General features: G+C 32.2%; 1 protein-coding gene across 1 annotated transcript in view; it reads right to left on the reverse strand.

Annotated features, from left to right (window-relative positions):
* Positions 1–16,558, reverse strand: part of LOC124369436 — a 139,757-nt gene that overhangs the window by 75,334 nt on the left and 47,865 nt on the right. The window contains exon 3 of the mRNA XM_046827442.1: positions 16,085–16,206. Coding sequence (XP_046683398.1) covers positions 16,085–16,206 — 122 coding nt within the window. The remainder of the gene's footprint in view (positions 1–16,084; positions 16,207–16,558) is intronic.

The following is a 16,558-nucleotide window of genomic DNA, read 5'->3' on the forward strand; positions in this document are numbered from 1 at the left end:
GTAAAACTCAATATATGTTAAAAATCCACAGAATTGAACTCAGAATCCATTGCATCGTAAATTTAGACATATCCCTCTCGTCATGGATAGACGTTACCATCTAGTTATAGATTATAAATAAACCTCAAAGCAATTCAAGTACTGTGCACTGTAGTATTTTTGGAATCGTTAACTAGATGCCGATAGGTATTTAACAGTTTTTTGTGATTTTACTGCGTTATTCGCGTGTCCAAAGTGGGGAACACCGGTTAGTTTTCAGTTGGCCATACTGCAGCCAGCCACAAAACAGGTAACAACTGCTAATGAAAGTTTAACGGCCACCCCTCAGTTGGCCGCAGCCCAGCTAAGTACATATGGTCTAGGTGGACCATAAACATTGGTTTTTCGGTTTTATACAATATTAAAAGTATGGTACAACATTACACCAACCTAGTTAAAGAATGCCTAACCAACAAATTTCGTTACTTTCAGTAACTCTTGTAAGGTATCCCTTTGATTCCTATGCACATATTTTCGTTAGCAAATTCCATCGCAGCTTACACTTCCTAAAAGCCTTCCTAAAAACGTTATTCTTTTGATCTGACACTACTTAATTAACTCCTTTGAATTGCTTGACTTGATTTCATCATCTGACATTGTTTACAATAAAGATACTATTTTTATGTTTTATAGTCAGGTGGAAGATATTACCCGATGAAATACTGATATGTAGTTTATTACAATAAATATTATATAACATATATTATTTATGTTATAACAGAGTTGTTTTGACATGATTTTATACTTAAAAAAGTTGAATAACAAGTTGATGAAATATTAAATCAAATCTAACAGTGGATTCAAATGAAATCTGAAGTACCATATGTGGGGATGTGACAACTAAGTACAACAGGATCAGACTGATGCCTCCCAGAATGTAATCAAATGCAGATTTCAATAAATGGATAGTATTTTTGAAAACCTAGTTCCACAGATAGTATTCATATAATATGACATACGTAACATAATAATATAGTTTCTACAACAGAGAATGGCCATAGAAATTCAAAACCATACTAAGTACCAGTTTTACTACCGATTATCAACTTTGTTGTTATTTATCAGAGAAAGAAGACCTTCTTTATTTTACACATTCTGAGCTATAATTGACCCTGATGTACACTCCACCCAGAGGACCTTCCTGTCTGAAATATTACGGTACCTCACCGATCCAAGCGCTCGCGCACGCGCATTCCCAGGCATGATGGTCGGCCTATCCTCTGAATCAACAGCGGAGTTCTCAACGTGCATTGATCAGTTTCTTTTTATCTCTTAACTTTAACTCTTAGTAATAGTAAACCCGACATTAAAAAAGTAGGAGTAAAAAGAATATCAACATTATACTACTTCAACATGTCACGTTTATACCGTGTTTAAGACTTATTTTCTTTATTTTATTATGAAAGCAGCATACTTCTTAAAACTTATTCAATACATTAACAGACAGTATCACTGCGTTATGTTGACAATTGATGACAAACGGCGGGAAGGTAGTTGAGGTTACGGCAGCTATGGGGATGAATGTGTAGTGGTAAGAATCTTATCCTTCAGGTGTCATGGCCCTCCGAACAGAATGTAAATTTACGTAACGATCGCAAATCGATAGTCTTGATATTCATAAAGTTTCCTTAAACGTAAGTACTATGTACTAACATATTATGTTCCAACACATTTAAGACGTCTATATGTAATTAATTATAAGCAGACCTTTGGTCAACAGTAAGGGTAAGGTTTAAAAAATGTAGATTAATATTTTTATTAGGTATTTAATAAAGTTAATTTTATTTAAATAAGAACATTTAAATTAATACTAAATTACAATAACATTATACAATTAATTTTATGGGATTTACGATAGTCCTCAAGTTTTACTGAATAGTTCAAAATTTGGTTTTCACAGGAAATGCGCACAGGGAAAACCCGATGAGTCTACATTTTCAGCGGTTTAGCTGATTTCAAAGAGAAGGATCAGACATATCAGTCGAATCCAATCATTAATCAATAGATTGGTAGTCATGACTAAACCCAATAATTAACTAATGTAAAGACTTAAATCCTTAAATATAGAAAATAGTTGAGGCAAGGAACTTGAAACTCACCATGTGTATAAAATATGAAAACCGATTAATCAAGAATAGTAGTTTTCATCACTAAGAGCAAAAGTGGTTTTCGGTGCGCAATCATGATTTTATCATAAGAGAATCAAAATTAAAATGTACAGGTATTATTTGATTTCTGTTACGTAATAACTCAACATAGTAATACTGTCAAGTTTTTATACAAAAAAGCTGTATACAAATATCTGTTATAAGGTAATGAAAGCAATCAATTTATTTATAAACGTAAATATCAAAAACAGCTGTCATTCATGCATTATGATAAAAATTTAATTTCTTATACTATAATACACTGTTGTGAGTATTGCCTTCGGTAACATCCAAATAGTCTTATTCAGGAGCAACTTAAGGTACGGAGGAAATAAGTTATATTACTTCGCTTACAAATTATGAACTTTCTGAAGTTGCTTGCAATTCACCTAAGAATATTATCAGAATACTATTTATGGATCAAGAGTATTTCTTGGGGTTATTTCATCTGATAAACACAAAACACCCCCACTTTAATCATCAAAAATAAGTCCTAAACTACGGTTGCAACTCAATATTACTCAAGTCAGAACTTTCAGACATATTGCTAGACAGATGTCATGGAGTTATGTGGTAATAAAATTTAGTAAACAATATGATTGGTAGTAAAATATACAGGGGTGCTGAAAGTCTGGTGATAGTTGAACATTATTATTATTATTATTAATTCGGCTACACGATTAAAATTCTCTTGTTAATTAGCAAGTTCAAATTAGGAACTAAAAAAATATGTTTGCTTTTCCCTCAATCTCTACTTCCGATGCGGGATAGCCCAGGAGGAGTAGATAATTTTAAATGTAAGCATAGTTTGAAATGCACATTATTTTAAGATCTTCTCAGCAAAGAAGAATGCCGCAAGCCGTTCTTTACAGGACCATTCATTTAAAAATGAGGTAATTGAAAGATGTTAAAACAAGACGTAACATTATGCTCAAAATTTTGAATTTGTTTTAATTATTTTAAGTTCACAACATTTAAAAATGTTCTAAGCGGTTTATTAGTGTTATAGGAAATCTTAATGTGTTGTTATTGTTCAACTTATGGACAAAGTTCAAATGATAGCAAGCAATATCTGAGAAAATTTCAATGTTTAGATAGGAATTTCCAAACTATATAGCAATAACAAAATGATGACCATTTGGGCCCCTTCATCCAAATGATCCTAATGATCCTTTTATGAATATGGCATTGGTTACTTCAATTGTCAATTGTTCAATTTGGTTACAAACTTCATTGTCGTTTTAACGGCTTATTTAACAAATCTTTGAATAACCGTCATTATTAAATTAATGATCCTTTTGAAGTGCAGTTTGCTGCATATTTCTCTACTTAAACAGTCTTTAAATTTATGCTTAAAATGCATGTCAACCTATTGTTACACTTAAAATTATGTACTGACTCCTAGTGGGCCGTTCCCCATCGGAAGTTGAGAGTCCATAAGAACGGAAAAATGCTTTTTAGTCCCCAATTGAATTTGCAAATTGTATTCTTGTGCCAAAATTAATAATAAAAATATTAAACCTACACCATACTTTTCAGCACCCCTGTACAGTCCATTTATCTTATCAGTTTAATCACTAACTATACATATAAGTCTTATACCTACAGTTAGTTTATTATATTTTTAGAAGAAAACTGTCAGTTAAGAGCTTCTTCATACTACATATGATCAAAAAAATTAAAAAAACAAAATGTCTTTATTTTCTAGCGTTACTCTGATAAATCAGTTTTTCCGCAATACTAAATTGGGCTTGCGGATCGTGAAAACACCATGTGTCATGCATCAAAGTTAACATTCTGCATAAAGCGTCTACGGCAACCATATTAACTGTTTCACGGTCCGAAGATACATGGTCGAACCTTTTCAAGCAAAAAAATAAAGCGAATGGCTGAGCTTTAAAACCTCCCTAGAAATACTATTGCAATATGCAGGGAAGCAGTAATAAAATGTGACAGCACTAAATGAAGCTTAGCGCCTCTGAAAGCATACGTATAAACCTATACAGACCCAAATAGCCCTAAGCACGCAGGGAGGCATGTGTGACATGTTCAGTGAAGGTGAGTCCACAGTCGATCACGCGCCGAGAGTCTTAGCCTTGTCACAGACAACCAGACTTCTGTCTTCAAGTGAGACACTCACCTCACTCTTTTTAAGATTTGGCACTAGGCTGTATGGCGCAGCGTTCAAAACTGTGCACTTGTCTGAGTTGAGTTTTAGACTATTAATTTCTGACCACTGCTATGTGTTCAGATCATTTTTATTCTGTCTAATAGCTTCTGTCATGTGGCTAGACTCATATGTTGGCAGTCATATGTAGCTTAGCTCTTATGACATGTAAAACTGTGCATCTGCATACAAATGAGGTATACATTTATCCATAGAGCTAGGGAAGTCGGCTGTGTACAGCGTACATCCCAAATGTGGTAATCTGCAGCCTTTTTTTTAAGATACGATCCTATCCATGAAATAACATCACCTCCATATCCATAATAATGCATCTTTGCAATCAGCATACAGTGATCGATAGAATGAAAAGCTTTAGAGTAGTCAATCATTTAAGGGAGCTGTATTTTCCCATGGCTTCAGCATCAGTAGTGTAACTAAACAAATTTATCAAGGCAGAATTCTATGATTCTTACTGAATCCAGATTGAAGTTTTGGGAGTAATTTATGTTGATTCGTGAACCTGTCTCAAACAGTCAAGTGCTTATAATTATAAACTTGTTGGCACCAATGTGTAAGAATTATATAAATTATGCGGTAAAGTTTATACAAATTTCATTTTATGGAAAATGCGTTAAAAAGTAAAACTGGACATGAAAGGAATTTTAGAAAATAAACTCTAAACACGATACCAAATTTATTTCAACGAATAAGAGTAGCTATAACGACCTTGAATTTCCCCTATAGTAACAATGTTAAACCTTAGGCAATTTTATGCCCTTACTTACGAGTTATTGGGAATATCTCATTTTAAAGAGCTTATCAATACGCAATCCTAGCACTGTTTTTGAAAAGTTTATACTATTTAATGTTTCCATGAAATATACAAATGTTGGAATTTTTTATGAATAATCAATGTTGTAAAATTAAACAAAGCCGTTTCAATGCATATTAATCGTATTTTTAAATCCTCCCATTCCACGATCAAAAATTCAGGCCGTAATGTATGAGTTTTAACATTATTCTAAAGTGGCTGAAATAAAGATGGCCGCCATTAAAGCCGGTTCTTGGCCAGAATATATAATTCTTGGTTTAATTGGAGTATTAAAAACAATAATATTACCTACTCCGTCTTTTAGAACTCCACTTATATAAACACACGTTTTGACATCGAAACCATTAGTAGGAACACCACACAACAGTTTAAGCCAGTGTTTTCTAAGGCCAAAGGTGGCTCAGATTAATTTTAATAATACAGAATTAGGATCCCTCTAACTATGAGCTAGTAAATTTCAAACGGTAAGCCTTATGAACATGTTTGTATGTAATATGATTTAAGTTTCCAAACTATGCAATTTGCAGTATTGAATTTTCATAACAGGAAAGGAATACTTGTTGGCTATCGTGGAAACTGTCATGAAGAAGACACTAAACACTTTCTGACAGTTTTAAAATATTTTCTCATAAACTTAGCAACTCTGAAGACTTGATGTTACTTAAGATTAAAAAGCCATTAGCAACTTCTTCGATATGTCGACTTTATTTCAATAAAAGTGCTTATTTTAAGTACACTGCGGATCGGAGCGTAGAAATTCCTAGTGCTTTAGAACACTAACTTTTCTTATTTCATAGTTGTAGATTATTCAATATTTTAATTTTCAAGTAATTCAGAGGCATAGACATAAAAGAATATCAATAAAGAATGTTTTTATTTTAGTATTTACGTGAAACAAAAATAAAAACTATATATTGTTTGCAATATCCACCAATAATCCATCAACAAGGATATTATAAAATGGCATTACATAATTGGAACAAGGGGAATGTTGATCTAGTTATGATTGACCATTGCTTTTAGAAGATTTAGAACTAAAAAGACGGTACTTTTGTTATGTAAGATTGTCAAAGGACCAGAGAAATTCGAACTATACAAAATATTTTCGTATATAAAAGTTAGCGTGTAGTATGTAAATATTTTTTATGATACAATCTTTCTTATGTTACAATGTATGGTAATTTGCGCACACAATAGGTCACAAATTGGATAAATAACGAAAAATGTTTGTTCTAAAAATAAAAACGCTTACATTCAATAATAAATGTTATTATTTAGGGAAAATTGCGAACAGAATGGTATAGCCATGTTATATCGGCATAAAAACCAGTACTTAACCATAAAACCTCGAATATAAATGTATAATTGTTCAATATGAAATGCATTTATTTAGGGATTAATTTTTCACTCGTAACTCATTTTCCTGGACGTATCAAACAAAGCTCTTGAAATTAACATGCGTGAATATGAAATTTATTTGTTACCTTCATGTTACATGAATTGTTACGTGTTACATGGAAATGGTTTCTATTTTATCCTGAGCTCTCATATTTGCAGAACTTCACCTACAAAATGATTACGATGGAGTGTTAAAAAAGGCCTTGAAGATATAAAACTTTTCTGGAGGTCTTTTTTTATTTCTAAACAGTTATTATTCCATTATTGCCAATACCATTAGGATATATCATTTAGAACGTGGTAAGGGTTTGTTTACTAGGAATCGACCTACATTTTTTCAACCTAGGAGCCCACACACTCGTTTTTAAACGCGTCACTGTTTTGAGTACAGAATTGTGTATTAATGTTAGTAAAAACCAGGAAGCCTAGGTTGATGAGAACATGCCTGCCTATTGTCATCCACTTGAAACCTCTAATCCAAGCGAAAACCACCTTTTGCTGTGAAAGACTGTCCTCACTAAGCCTTTTGAATAAATTATCATTTATTGGAGGAGGTCACGTGGCGTGACACGAACCAACGGAAACAGTTCTGTTGAGTGATTGTTGCCATTTCCGGAATAGCAGCACGCTGTTGCCAATTTATGATGTTTGCACACGCCACGGAAGTTATGATAGCCGAGTTTGCCATGTAATTTTTGATGCGTTAGTAAATCAATTATAAAAATTATCAAACAACTCTTGAGGTACACTTTAGATAAATAGGTAAATGTAGTACGTAATGGATAACTCCCACCCTCCCCAATGGATAATTGGAAGGAAAAGACTAGAAGTTTAAAGATTAACAATGAGCTCAACTTTAAAGATTGAACAAATCAGCCTTATAAAAAGATGCTATGGAGAAATATTTTTAGTTAAGATTTACATGGATTCCCTAAAAAATGAGGCATATTTGACCACCTTTCTAGCTGACATTCGTAGGTAAATCTTTTGTCTAAGTACAGTATCATGAACAGCACAATTTACTTCGTCTTTAAAATCCTTGTGTTTACTTACGAGTTCCCCAAATAAACGTATTTAAATCCTGTGGCGTATGATGTGGAAAGATGGTTAGTATCACTTTCGGTTTTTTTCACGAATTGCATAAAACATGTTTAGATTTCAAACTATTCTTCTTCCATACAATAAAAATAGATAGACGAATCATGTTTTTGAAAACTGGTTAATCCTGGGTTTTCTGATGTACAGCGAGAGGTTGAAATGAGTGCCACTCCCTAGGCTGAGTCAACACCACGGCCCTAGCTAGCCCTCACTATATTGGTATTTCTAAACCAACTCTATATACCCTTTTGTAGTATATTTATATAAACACGTAGCAAGTTTGAACAATATCAATTGTTAATCAATCAGTACAATTTTATGCTCCTACTTTTAAATAAGCTGACACAAACAGTATTTTATAGACGTATGTATCTCAGCACCTATTAACAATAATAAATTAATAAACTTATGCTTAATATATATATATATATATATGTATATATATATATATATGTATATATATATATATATATATTATGTATGTTGATATATAAAATATTAAAACACATGAAAACATAATTAATTGATATAATGTACAGACTGTGTAAAGTGTCTGGAGTAAAACATATTCCTTCCCCTAAGTAATATCCTAAAAACTTGAAGAAGAAAATTATTAAGGTATTTTTACAGAAGATAAATTATACTTAGAGAAAAATGCTAAAAATGAAATTTGCGGAGCTGACAGCAAATTAGGATCTGTCGTAGTAGTATGAATGGAAATCGGTACTTTGTAGTTTTATTTAACTAATTGAGCTATCTCAATAATTTTTTTTTTTCATAGAAATATTGCTTTAAGAATACTCTAAACCGTTATAGTTTTATAATGATAGTAACAACATTAATTTTTATATTCAATTAATTTTTATTATTTATTATGGCACGTAATGTAAAATTGTTCAAAAATCTAATTCAAATGGTTTAAGTTTTATTTCAATAAAGAAGTGTTTCCATTTATACACTACAGGTCCCATACACTGTAATACTTAATAGCATTATGATTACGTACACTAATCGAATCTTAAATATATAACGCCATTCAAATACATAATACTAGATCGACTATGATTGGAGATCGCAGTACCGTTTAAACATTTTATCGATAATGGTAGACAGACAGGTAACGTTCTTAAACACAGAGTTCTTCGTTATACAAAGAATTTACTTATTTGTTACGGTTTTTTATACTGAATAGAAAGTGGGCGTACCGAACTAGTTAGCCGACAAATACGTTTATAAAGAACACAAGAATAAAAGACAAGTGAAGGCTCATACTTTATCCTCACTTGCTCTTTCATTTATTAACGATATCTAAATTTGTTAGTAAACAAATATTATAAAAAATATGTCTAACGATTGAGAGTAGTAAAATATAATTTACCTCATCCCCGATGTTACATCATTCTTGCCTACCAGTATATTACGACCTCAACTAATTCACTTGGAATGTAATGATCAAATTAGTTACGACTGTTCACCGCTTTGATCAGCCGATTAATTTAATACATGTCCCCAAATAGGCTGATGTGTTTGTAAACGAGAAAACTATTGATTACTACAGCCTTAAGATAGTGCAGTCGATTTGGGGTTTGGAAAATATATTTTACTTTAAATTCATAACCCTTTGAAATAACTTCCCCGGATATGTAAAAATAGGACAATTTTTAAACCCCCTTGCGAAATTACAGGCATTTAAAACAAAAAATTCATGTAATCGGACCAAAATAAAAACTTACGAGGATACAATTTTTTTACTGTATGTCTATGAGATATAGCAAATTGTGATAGGTTTTATATTCATTTATTACTCAAGAAAGTTATATTTTTAACTAAATATAACTTAATAACATTTAAGAACCTTAATATGTAAATAAAAAACATGCCTTAATGTACTATTAGCTCATGTACATACTATAACATGTTCACAGTTTTATTTCGGTCTGATTACAAAACTGCTCGGTGTCCTACTTAAATGCCTACAATTTCAAGTGAAGGGATCAATTTTCTTTAAATTTGGGGAAGTTACCTTAAAGTGCTATGAATTTAACATAACCAATATTTTCCAACACAAAATTGATTGTACCACCTTCAAATACATAAGACTGTTATATGAGATGTGAGAAACAACTTATATTCTTAAAATAATCTGTTATTTTAAACTTTGCTTATTCTTTAGTAACTAACTGTTAAATAAAAAAGTTGAGATAACCCTAATACTGTAGGAATGGCTTTGCATAACTGATTACGTAAATGTCTATCGTTTAAAATATGTTTAGCAATATTTGTATTTGTGTAGCACTAACCAAGCGAATGCTAGTCATAATAATCACTCGAGTCCGCACATACGGTATGTACAGTATCTTAATGAACGCGATATTAAAATCAACCAGACTAAATGCTACTTAATATTAGCATCTGTAACAAAACTGTTTTCAATAATAAACGAGTGTACATTGACTACACAGTGTTTTTGTTTGAACTGGAAAATATTAACTTTATTCACATTGCAAATCATGATCTACTCATAAAGGTTATGTGTTGATTAAATTCAGTAATGGAGCTTGTTTCATTAACTTTGTCTATACCTCATCAATCTCATATTATAATACTCTATAACCTCTCAATTACACACGGCTCTTCACTCTGGTCGGTGATAGATTTAATAATCAGCTGATCGAAACGTAATATATCCGTAACTTTCAGCGCATTACACGTAATCAAGCCTACCACGCTACTCCTAGGATAGGGCGATTAACGTTTAAGGATACGTCAGTGATATTAATAACGGGACTTAATGTACTTTAAGTGATTTAATGCGTTCATTTAATAGTTTAATCACAATAAATTATTCGGCTGGCGCGGGAAAATGCTGATGAAAGAACAAGCAAGGGCTAAACGTGTGTTTCCTCACTTGGTCTACATACTGTTTGTACTATTTTTAAGAATTTTAGACGTAAGAATGCCGTAAGTGAAAATATTATATTGGTATATATAAAACATGATGCACATATAATACCTACGATAATGTCAAAATACCCACCTGATCAATAATAAAAATGTAAAACGTAACAGTCGAATTTTTATGTTAACTACAGTTCATCTATGTCTTCTACCTGAGGTACATTGTCACACAGACATTATAACGCCAATAAACCTTATTAACGTATATTAATATCGCAGGTTAGGCAAGTTATCGCAAGAAAGAAAGGTTGACAAACGAATTATTCGCCAATTGACAAATGCTTGATTAGAAGATACTTACGATTGTGGTAAGTAAACTCAGGAATACACAGGAAATATTGAAAGTTAGCCCAGGCTGAATCAAATTAGAGTGTTATTCGTTATGCTTGTCCTATCTACGAGTAGTAGTGAAGTATAGTTTGGAGTGTTCTAATTAGATAACAATTCTCTACCCAATGCTCTACAATGCTCTATCATACCATTATTCCTGATAAATCTTACTGACAACATACTTTTGGCTACAAAAATCTCCCACCTATAGATATAATTATTTATATTTTAAATTAGCACATTCTTAGTATCTTATTGAAAGCAATGGGCAAACACTGGTTTTGTGTTTTTGCTTGTCACCTTTTAAACGTTAAAAAGCCTTTCAGTCCAAAAGGTAGTCTGTTTTAAATGAACACATCTAAAAGGGGATTAACGACTAACGTTGATTCATTAGTGTATGTGATAGCTGGCTCGACGGCAAGGGCGTAAGGCTTAGACGAGAATTAATGTTCATTTAAATATAGCTCGGTTCCGCAGATTAAATGTACAGGGATCATTTATAACGAAGATTTAAATATAAAGATCAGAATTTACCAATGGACAGGCTCGATGAAATACTTTTATTATTACTTGTGGTTTATTAAAGCACTATGTGTTATCGCTATACTTTTTTTCTTGTAAACTATGCATTTTTTTAGATTTATAAAATGTATCTGTTTACAATCCTAAGTCGCGGAACATGTCCCAAAATGTTTTAGAAAGGGTATGCGAAGTAAAATCACGTCCTAAATCCCTAGATGGGAGTTGGACTCATGGAATTCCTATCACGATTCCTATACGTTCTTCCATGTATAAGACAAACGGACAAACTTATTGTATTAATTTAATTCATTTTGACTAATTCCTTTTAAGCGTTTTCATTTTCCTAGACTAAAATCTCCGTAATTCTCAATGGGAAATAATGAACAATGTCACAATAATTGTAATTATGTTTGCCACAGGAAGTTAAGAATAAAATATAAATAAAATATATATATACATAATATTTTATTATTTACTAATACTTTTCTTAACACTACTATTAATACCAATGTATGTAAAAGCTGTTTAAGAACAATAGCGCAATCATTTGGTTACCTACATGTATAACTTTAACATTTGAACCCTTTTACTTTACGATCGCTGTAAATATTGTTTGTTTACAGCGTTGTACAACAAGAAAAACAATAAGTAGTTTTAAAATGAATGAATTGAGGTGAGTTTTAGAATTCCCGGAAGTAAGAATTTCTTAAAATTCAAAAGTGATCATCTAGATAGGAAATACATATTTTATTGCGCCAATACAAAATAAGCTGTATTGAACAGATTGTGGGAGTGCTGAATATTCCAAAGACGGTGCCATCTGAATACGAACACGTCAAATCAGGTGTCAAGTACAGACGTATCTCAATATGTTCTGCATGTTCTCACTTATGTTTTCATAGGTACATCTTTATAACAGGTCTGGTGGTAAAGTGTATATTACACGGTGTATTGTTAAACATAATATTAGAAGCAAGTCAAATCAGGTGTCAAGTACAGACGTATCTCAATATGTTCTGCATGTTCTCACTTATGTTTTCATAGGTACATCTTTATAACAGGTCTGGTGGTAAAGTGTATATTACACGGTGTATTGTTAAACATAATATTAGAAGCAAGTCAAATCAGGTGTCAAGTACAGACGTATCTCAATATGTTCTGCATGTCCTCACTTGTGTTTTCATAGGTACATTTTTATAACAGGTCTGATGGTAAAGTGTATATTACACGGTGTATTGTTAAACATAATATTAGAAATAAGTCAAATCAGGTGTCAAGTACAGACGTATCTCAATATGTTCTGCATGTCCTCACTTGTGTTTTCATAGGTACATTTTTTTAACAGGCCGGATGGTAAAGTGTATATTACACGGTGTATTGTTAAACATAATATTAGAAACAAGTCAAATCAGGTGTCAAGTACAGACGTATCTCAATATGTTCTGCATGTCCTCACTTATGTTTTCATAGGTACATTTTTATAACAGGTCTGGTGGTAAAGTGTATATTACACGGTGTATTGTTAAACATAATATTAGAAACAAGTCACACCAGGTATCAAGAACGGACTTATCTCAATATGTTATGTATATCCACAAAATCCCATACTCTAACTTCTGCAAGTTACTTTTCTTAACATTGTATACGATTTGATTATGAATTGATCACTCTGAAATTGTAAAATTGTAAAAATGCCAATTAATTAATCCAGTAGTTATCGATTCTATATTTCTTTTGACGTTGTATTGGGAATATTGAGTTAAGCTCCATTCACCTTCCGCTTAATGCAGTGTTAGAAATCTGACACTGGTCCAGATTTACTTCTGAAATCTCTCTTCCACGTCCACGTCTATTTGAGGATGTCCATAAAAGCCGGCAACGAAGACGCCGACAATGAAATCGTGGCATCGTTTCGACTTCAGAACCACGTAGGCTACAACGGATCCCAGTCTGGTTATCCAGTGTATCTAGATGAAGTATTCTCATTGTTTCATCAGATGCAAAACCGAGTACACTTACGATGTTTTAGACAGAATCCCAAATCACGGTGGAGCAATCGAGGAGTTTTCTACACATAACGTAGCTCCATTCACCTTCCGCTTAGTGACCTTAGTGATCCGCTTAGGATCTCCTCAGACAGACGTGGACTTCAGATTTCAAGAATCAATCTGTACCAATGTCAGCACTAAGCAGAAAGTGAACGTAACGTAACTCAATATTCGCATCGAATCAACCCTTTCCACCATAGCTTCGTTGTATTGCATAAACATTTATTCAAAACGTAATATTTTCGGAGATTGGAACTTCATATAATGCTTGTCTAGTGATCAAGCATGAAGAAGGATAACCTTTCCTTAGCACGGGTACAGTTCCGTACCGTAAATCTGAGCAAAGACATATCTCACCGAAAAGTGCCGTTCGGACTGAGCCGTTTGAATAAATTACCATTTATTGGAGTAAGTCACGTGATAAGAAGTGCCTAAAATCTTCATACTGAATAAATGTAGCTATTTCAGCCTCACATTTCACCACCTCGCTGTTTATAAACAACTTACAATGAACTTTGCTGCCTTAACATAACACAAGAATATAAATATAGTCTAATAAATAAATTATAGTGAAAGTCATATACGTAGCATTCTACTTAACAGTTTATTTGCGTATTCGTTACCAAACGCAGTTGTACGGTCATAAAGTTTTCCATCCATGCAGTTGTCTAATATGTACTCCATAGGAATAGCTAAAGTCGTTGTTACAAAGCAAGAAGATGCAAATTTTTATTTCAGAACGAATAAAAAAACATCCTTATAAAATAAACTAATACTAATAAAATTTTACATAAAATTAAAGAGACTATATTATTATGCAATATATACAAGGAACTTCATTTTAGTTAGTAAACAACGTGGTTGGAGTTGAAAGAGTTTTTATGCCGTCTTCAAAGATGTTTGGTTACTGAGTGAACAGAGGGAATTAAGTAATGGGATATGAATGTCCGGGTCGTCTCTTGTCACAGGCTTTTAAGATTTCCAGGAAGATTAAGTTAATCTTCTTTTACCGGATCATGTTGGTCCGGATTGATAAGATTTCAAATAGGAAAGGTTTTGTACATTTCTCATTCAAACTCTTTTCTTTAATGCCTGAATACAAATATGTAGCTTAAAATGTGAAAATAATTTCATGCGCAAATTACATGGATAACCAAACCTAAGAACACGATATAAATTAAGCTACATTGCGCCAATTTTAAAAAGTAATTGCGTCCCTTCGTATATTTGGCTAAGGTGAAATATACTATTTTTACTTTCTACGTAGTATTATTGAAAGTATTATGATAGTATATGTATGGAATTTCGTCTTTTAATGAAAATGATCTGTTATGGCATATTTGGAGAAAAAGATTGCTGGAAAAATAGTATTGATAATTTTGAGAGCTTATTGTTATTTATAACCCTAAAAATCTGTTGACACTTTTCATCTAAAGATTTGTCTAATACATATTATTATTTTATTTATTTATATATATATATTTATATATATTTTATAAGTTTCTCATCCCTAATCTATTTATGGAGGTAATGTTAGGGGTAGCTGAAAATACGACACAGCTTAATGTTGTCTCTATTGAAAAAGGCTGTTAAAATGTACATTTCATTTTAATTACTGTGCTTTACATGCTAACTGTTACACAAATGAAAACCAAAATAGAGAACCTTTACTTTGTATCACATAAGAAAGAAATATATTTATATATATTATAAAATTTTTTATAGTATTCGGCTGGTTCTTTCAGGAAATACGTAGTTTTAATTTCAATACTCATTCCACGAATAAAACTGTTCATTATGTAAATGTAAATAAAATTAAACTATAAACGGCATTGTAATAAGAACATATGACAGTTTTCAAATCTCATTTTATCTTCATCAGTTAGATAAACGAAATATATTTCTTGTCTCATCCGTCATTTTTGGAAAAAGGGACAAATTATAGAGGGGTGTTTAAATAGTGTAATTAAAGTTTCCTGATATTTTAAGTTTTGTTTAATTACTAATAAACTTCTCTAAAACCACCATGTGTTCTCAATTGTTGCAGTTTGGAGGTATTCAGTGAGCTGTTCCCAGTTCAACCGAGTATTATTAGTTTCTCTCAACGATCAATGTCTTTTAAAAAGTTATACCTAACCAGCCAATGCTTATCAAATATATGAAAAGTTCTAAATCAAAAAAATAAACATTTTTATTTAAATAATCACTGAATCAACAATACATGCACACTGCATTGTGCTAATGGAGGATTAATTTGAAGTAAAAAGTACATACAAACATCGTTGATTCTGGAATTAATTAATTCAGTTTCGTTAATATTTGAAAACAAGTAGTAGTAAAATTAGTAATACTTCAAACAGGCCCATTCGTTTGAAGACAGCATATGCATTAATAAACGCCGGGTGCACGCACACATGCACACACTTCCACACATTCACACACGTACGGAAACTTACAATTACTCACTAAATTGTTCCACTATCATGTAGTTGTATAATTAAAAAATTATTATAACACCAACAATTTACATATAATTTTTCCGTACCTTCTAGTGTCCCGCTGTAGGCCTTCCCTGGATCGAACTGCACCCTTCGACCCGAGGTACCCTCAAAGACCGCATCTTCAGCGAACGTACTGCGGTCTGGAGATAGCACCAAACGAAACTCCCTAAAACACAAATACATCTTAAATTAACTCAGAAACCCATTAAGTAGTGGAAAGTAGAAACTATCACGGCTAATTTTTACAATTAATTTAGCAACATGGACTTGGCAACTATATATCGTGTAGCGATCATGAATCTTTTAGGTTTACAGGCACGATAAAATACATAATTCTACACCTTTGACAATGTGAAGCTTGTCAAAAGTAACTTTTGTTTTAGTATAGCGATTGAACTATTAGAGGCAGCGGTACTACATCCTACTGTTTGAAAGCCATCCATTGGGTGGCTAAATATATCATCGACGGATTCTTTCGAAAATTATGTTTACTAAATATTAAAATATAATGGAAATGT

Source organism: Homalodisca vitripennis, chromosome X, assembly GCF_021130785.1.
Source record: "Homalodisca vitripennis isolate AUS2020 chromosome X, UT_GWSS_2.1, whole genome shotgun sequence".
Taxonomy (NCBI): Eukaryota; Metazoa; Arthropoda; class Insecta; order Hemiptera; family Cicadellidae; genus Homalodisca; species Homalodisca vitripennis.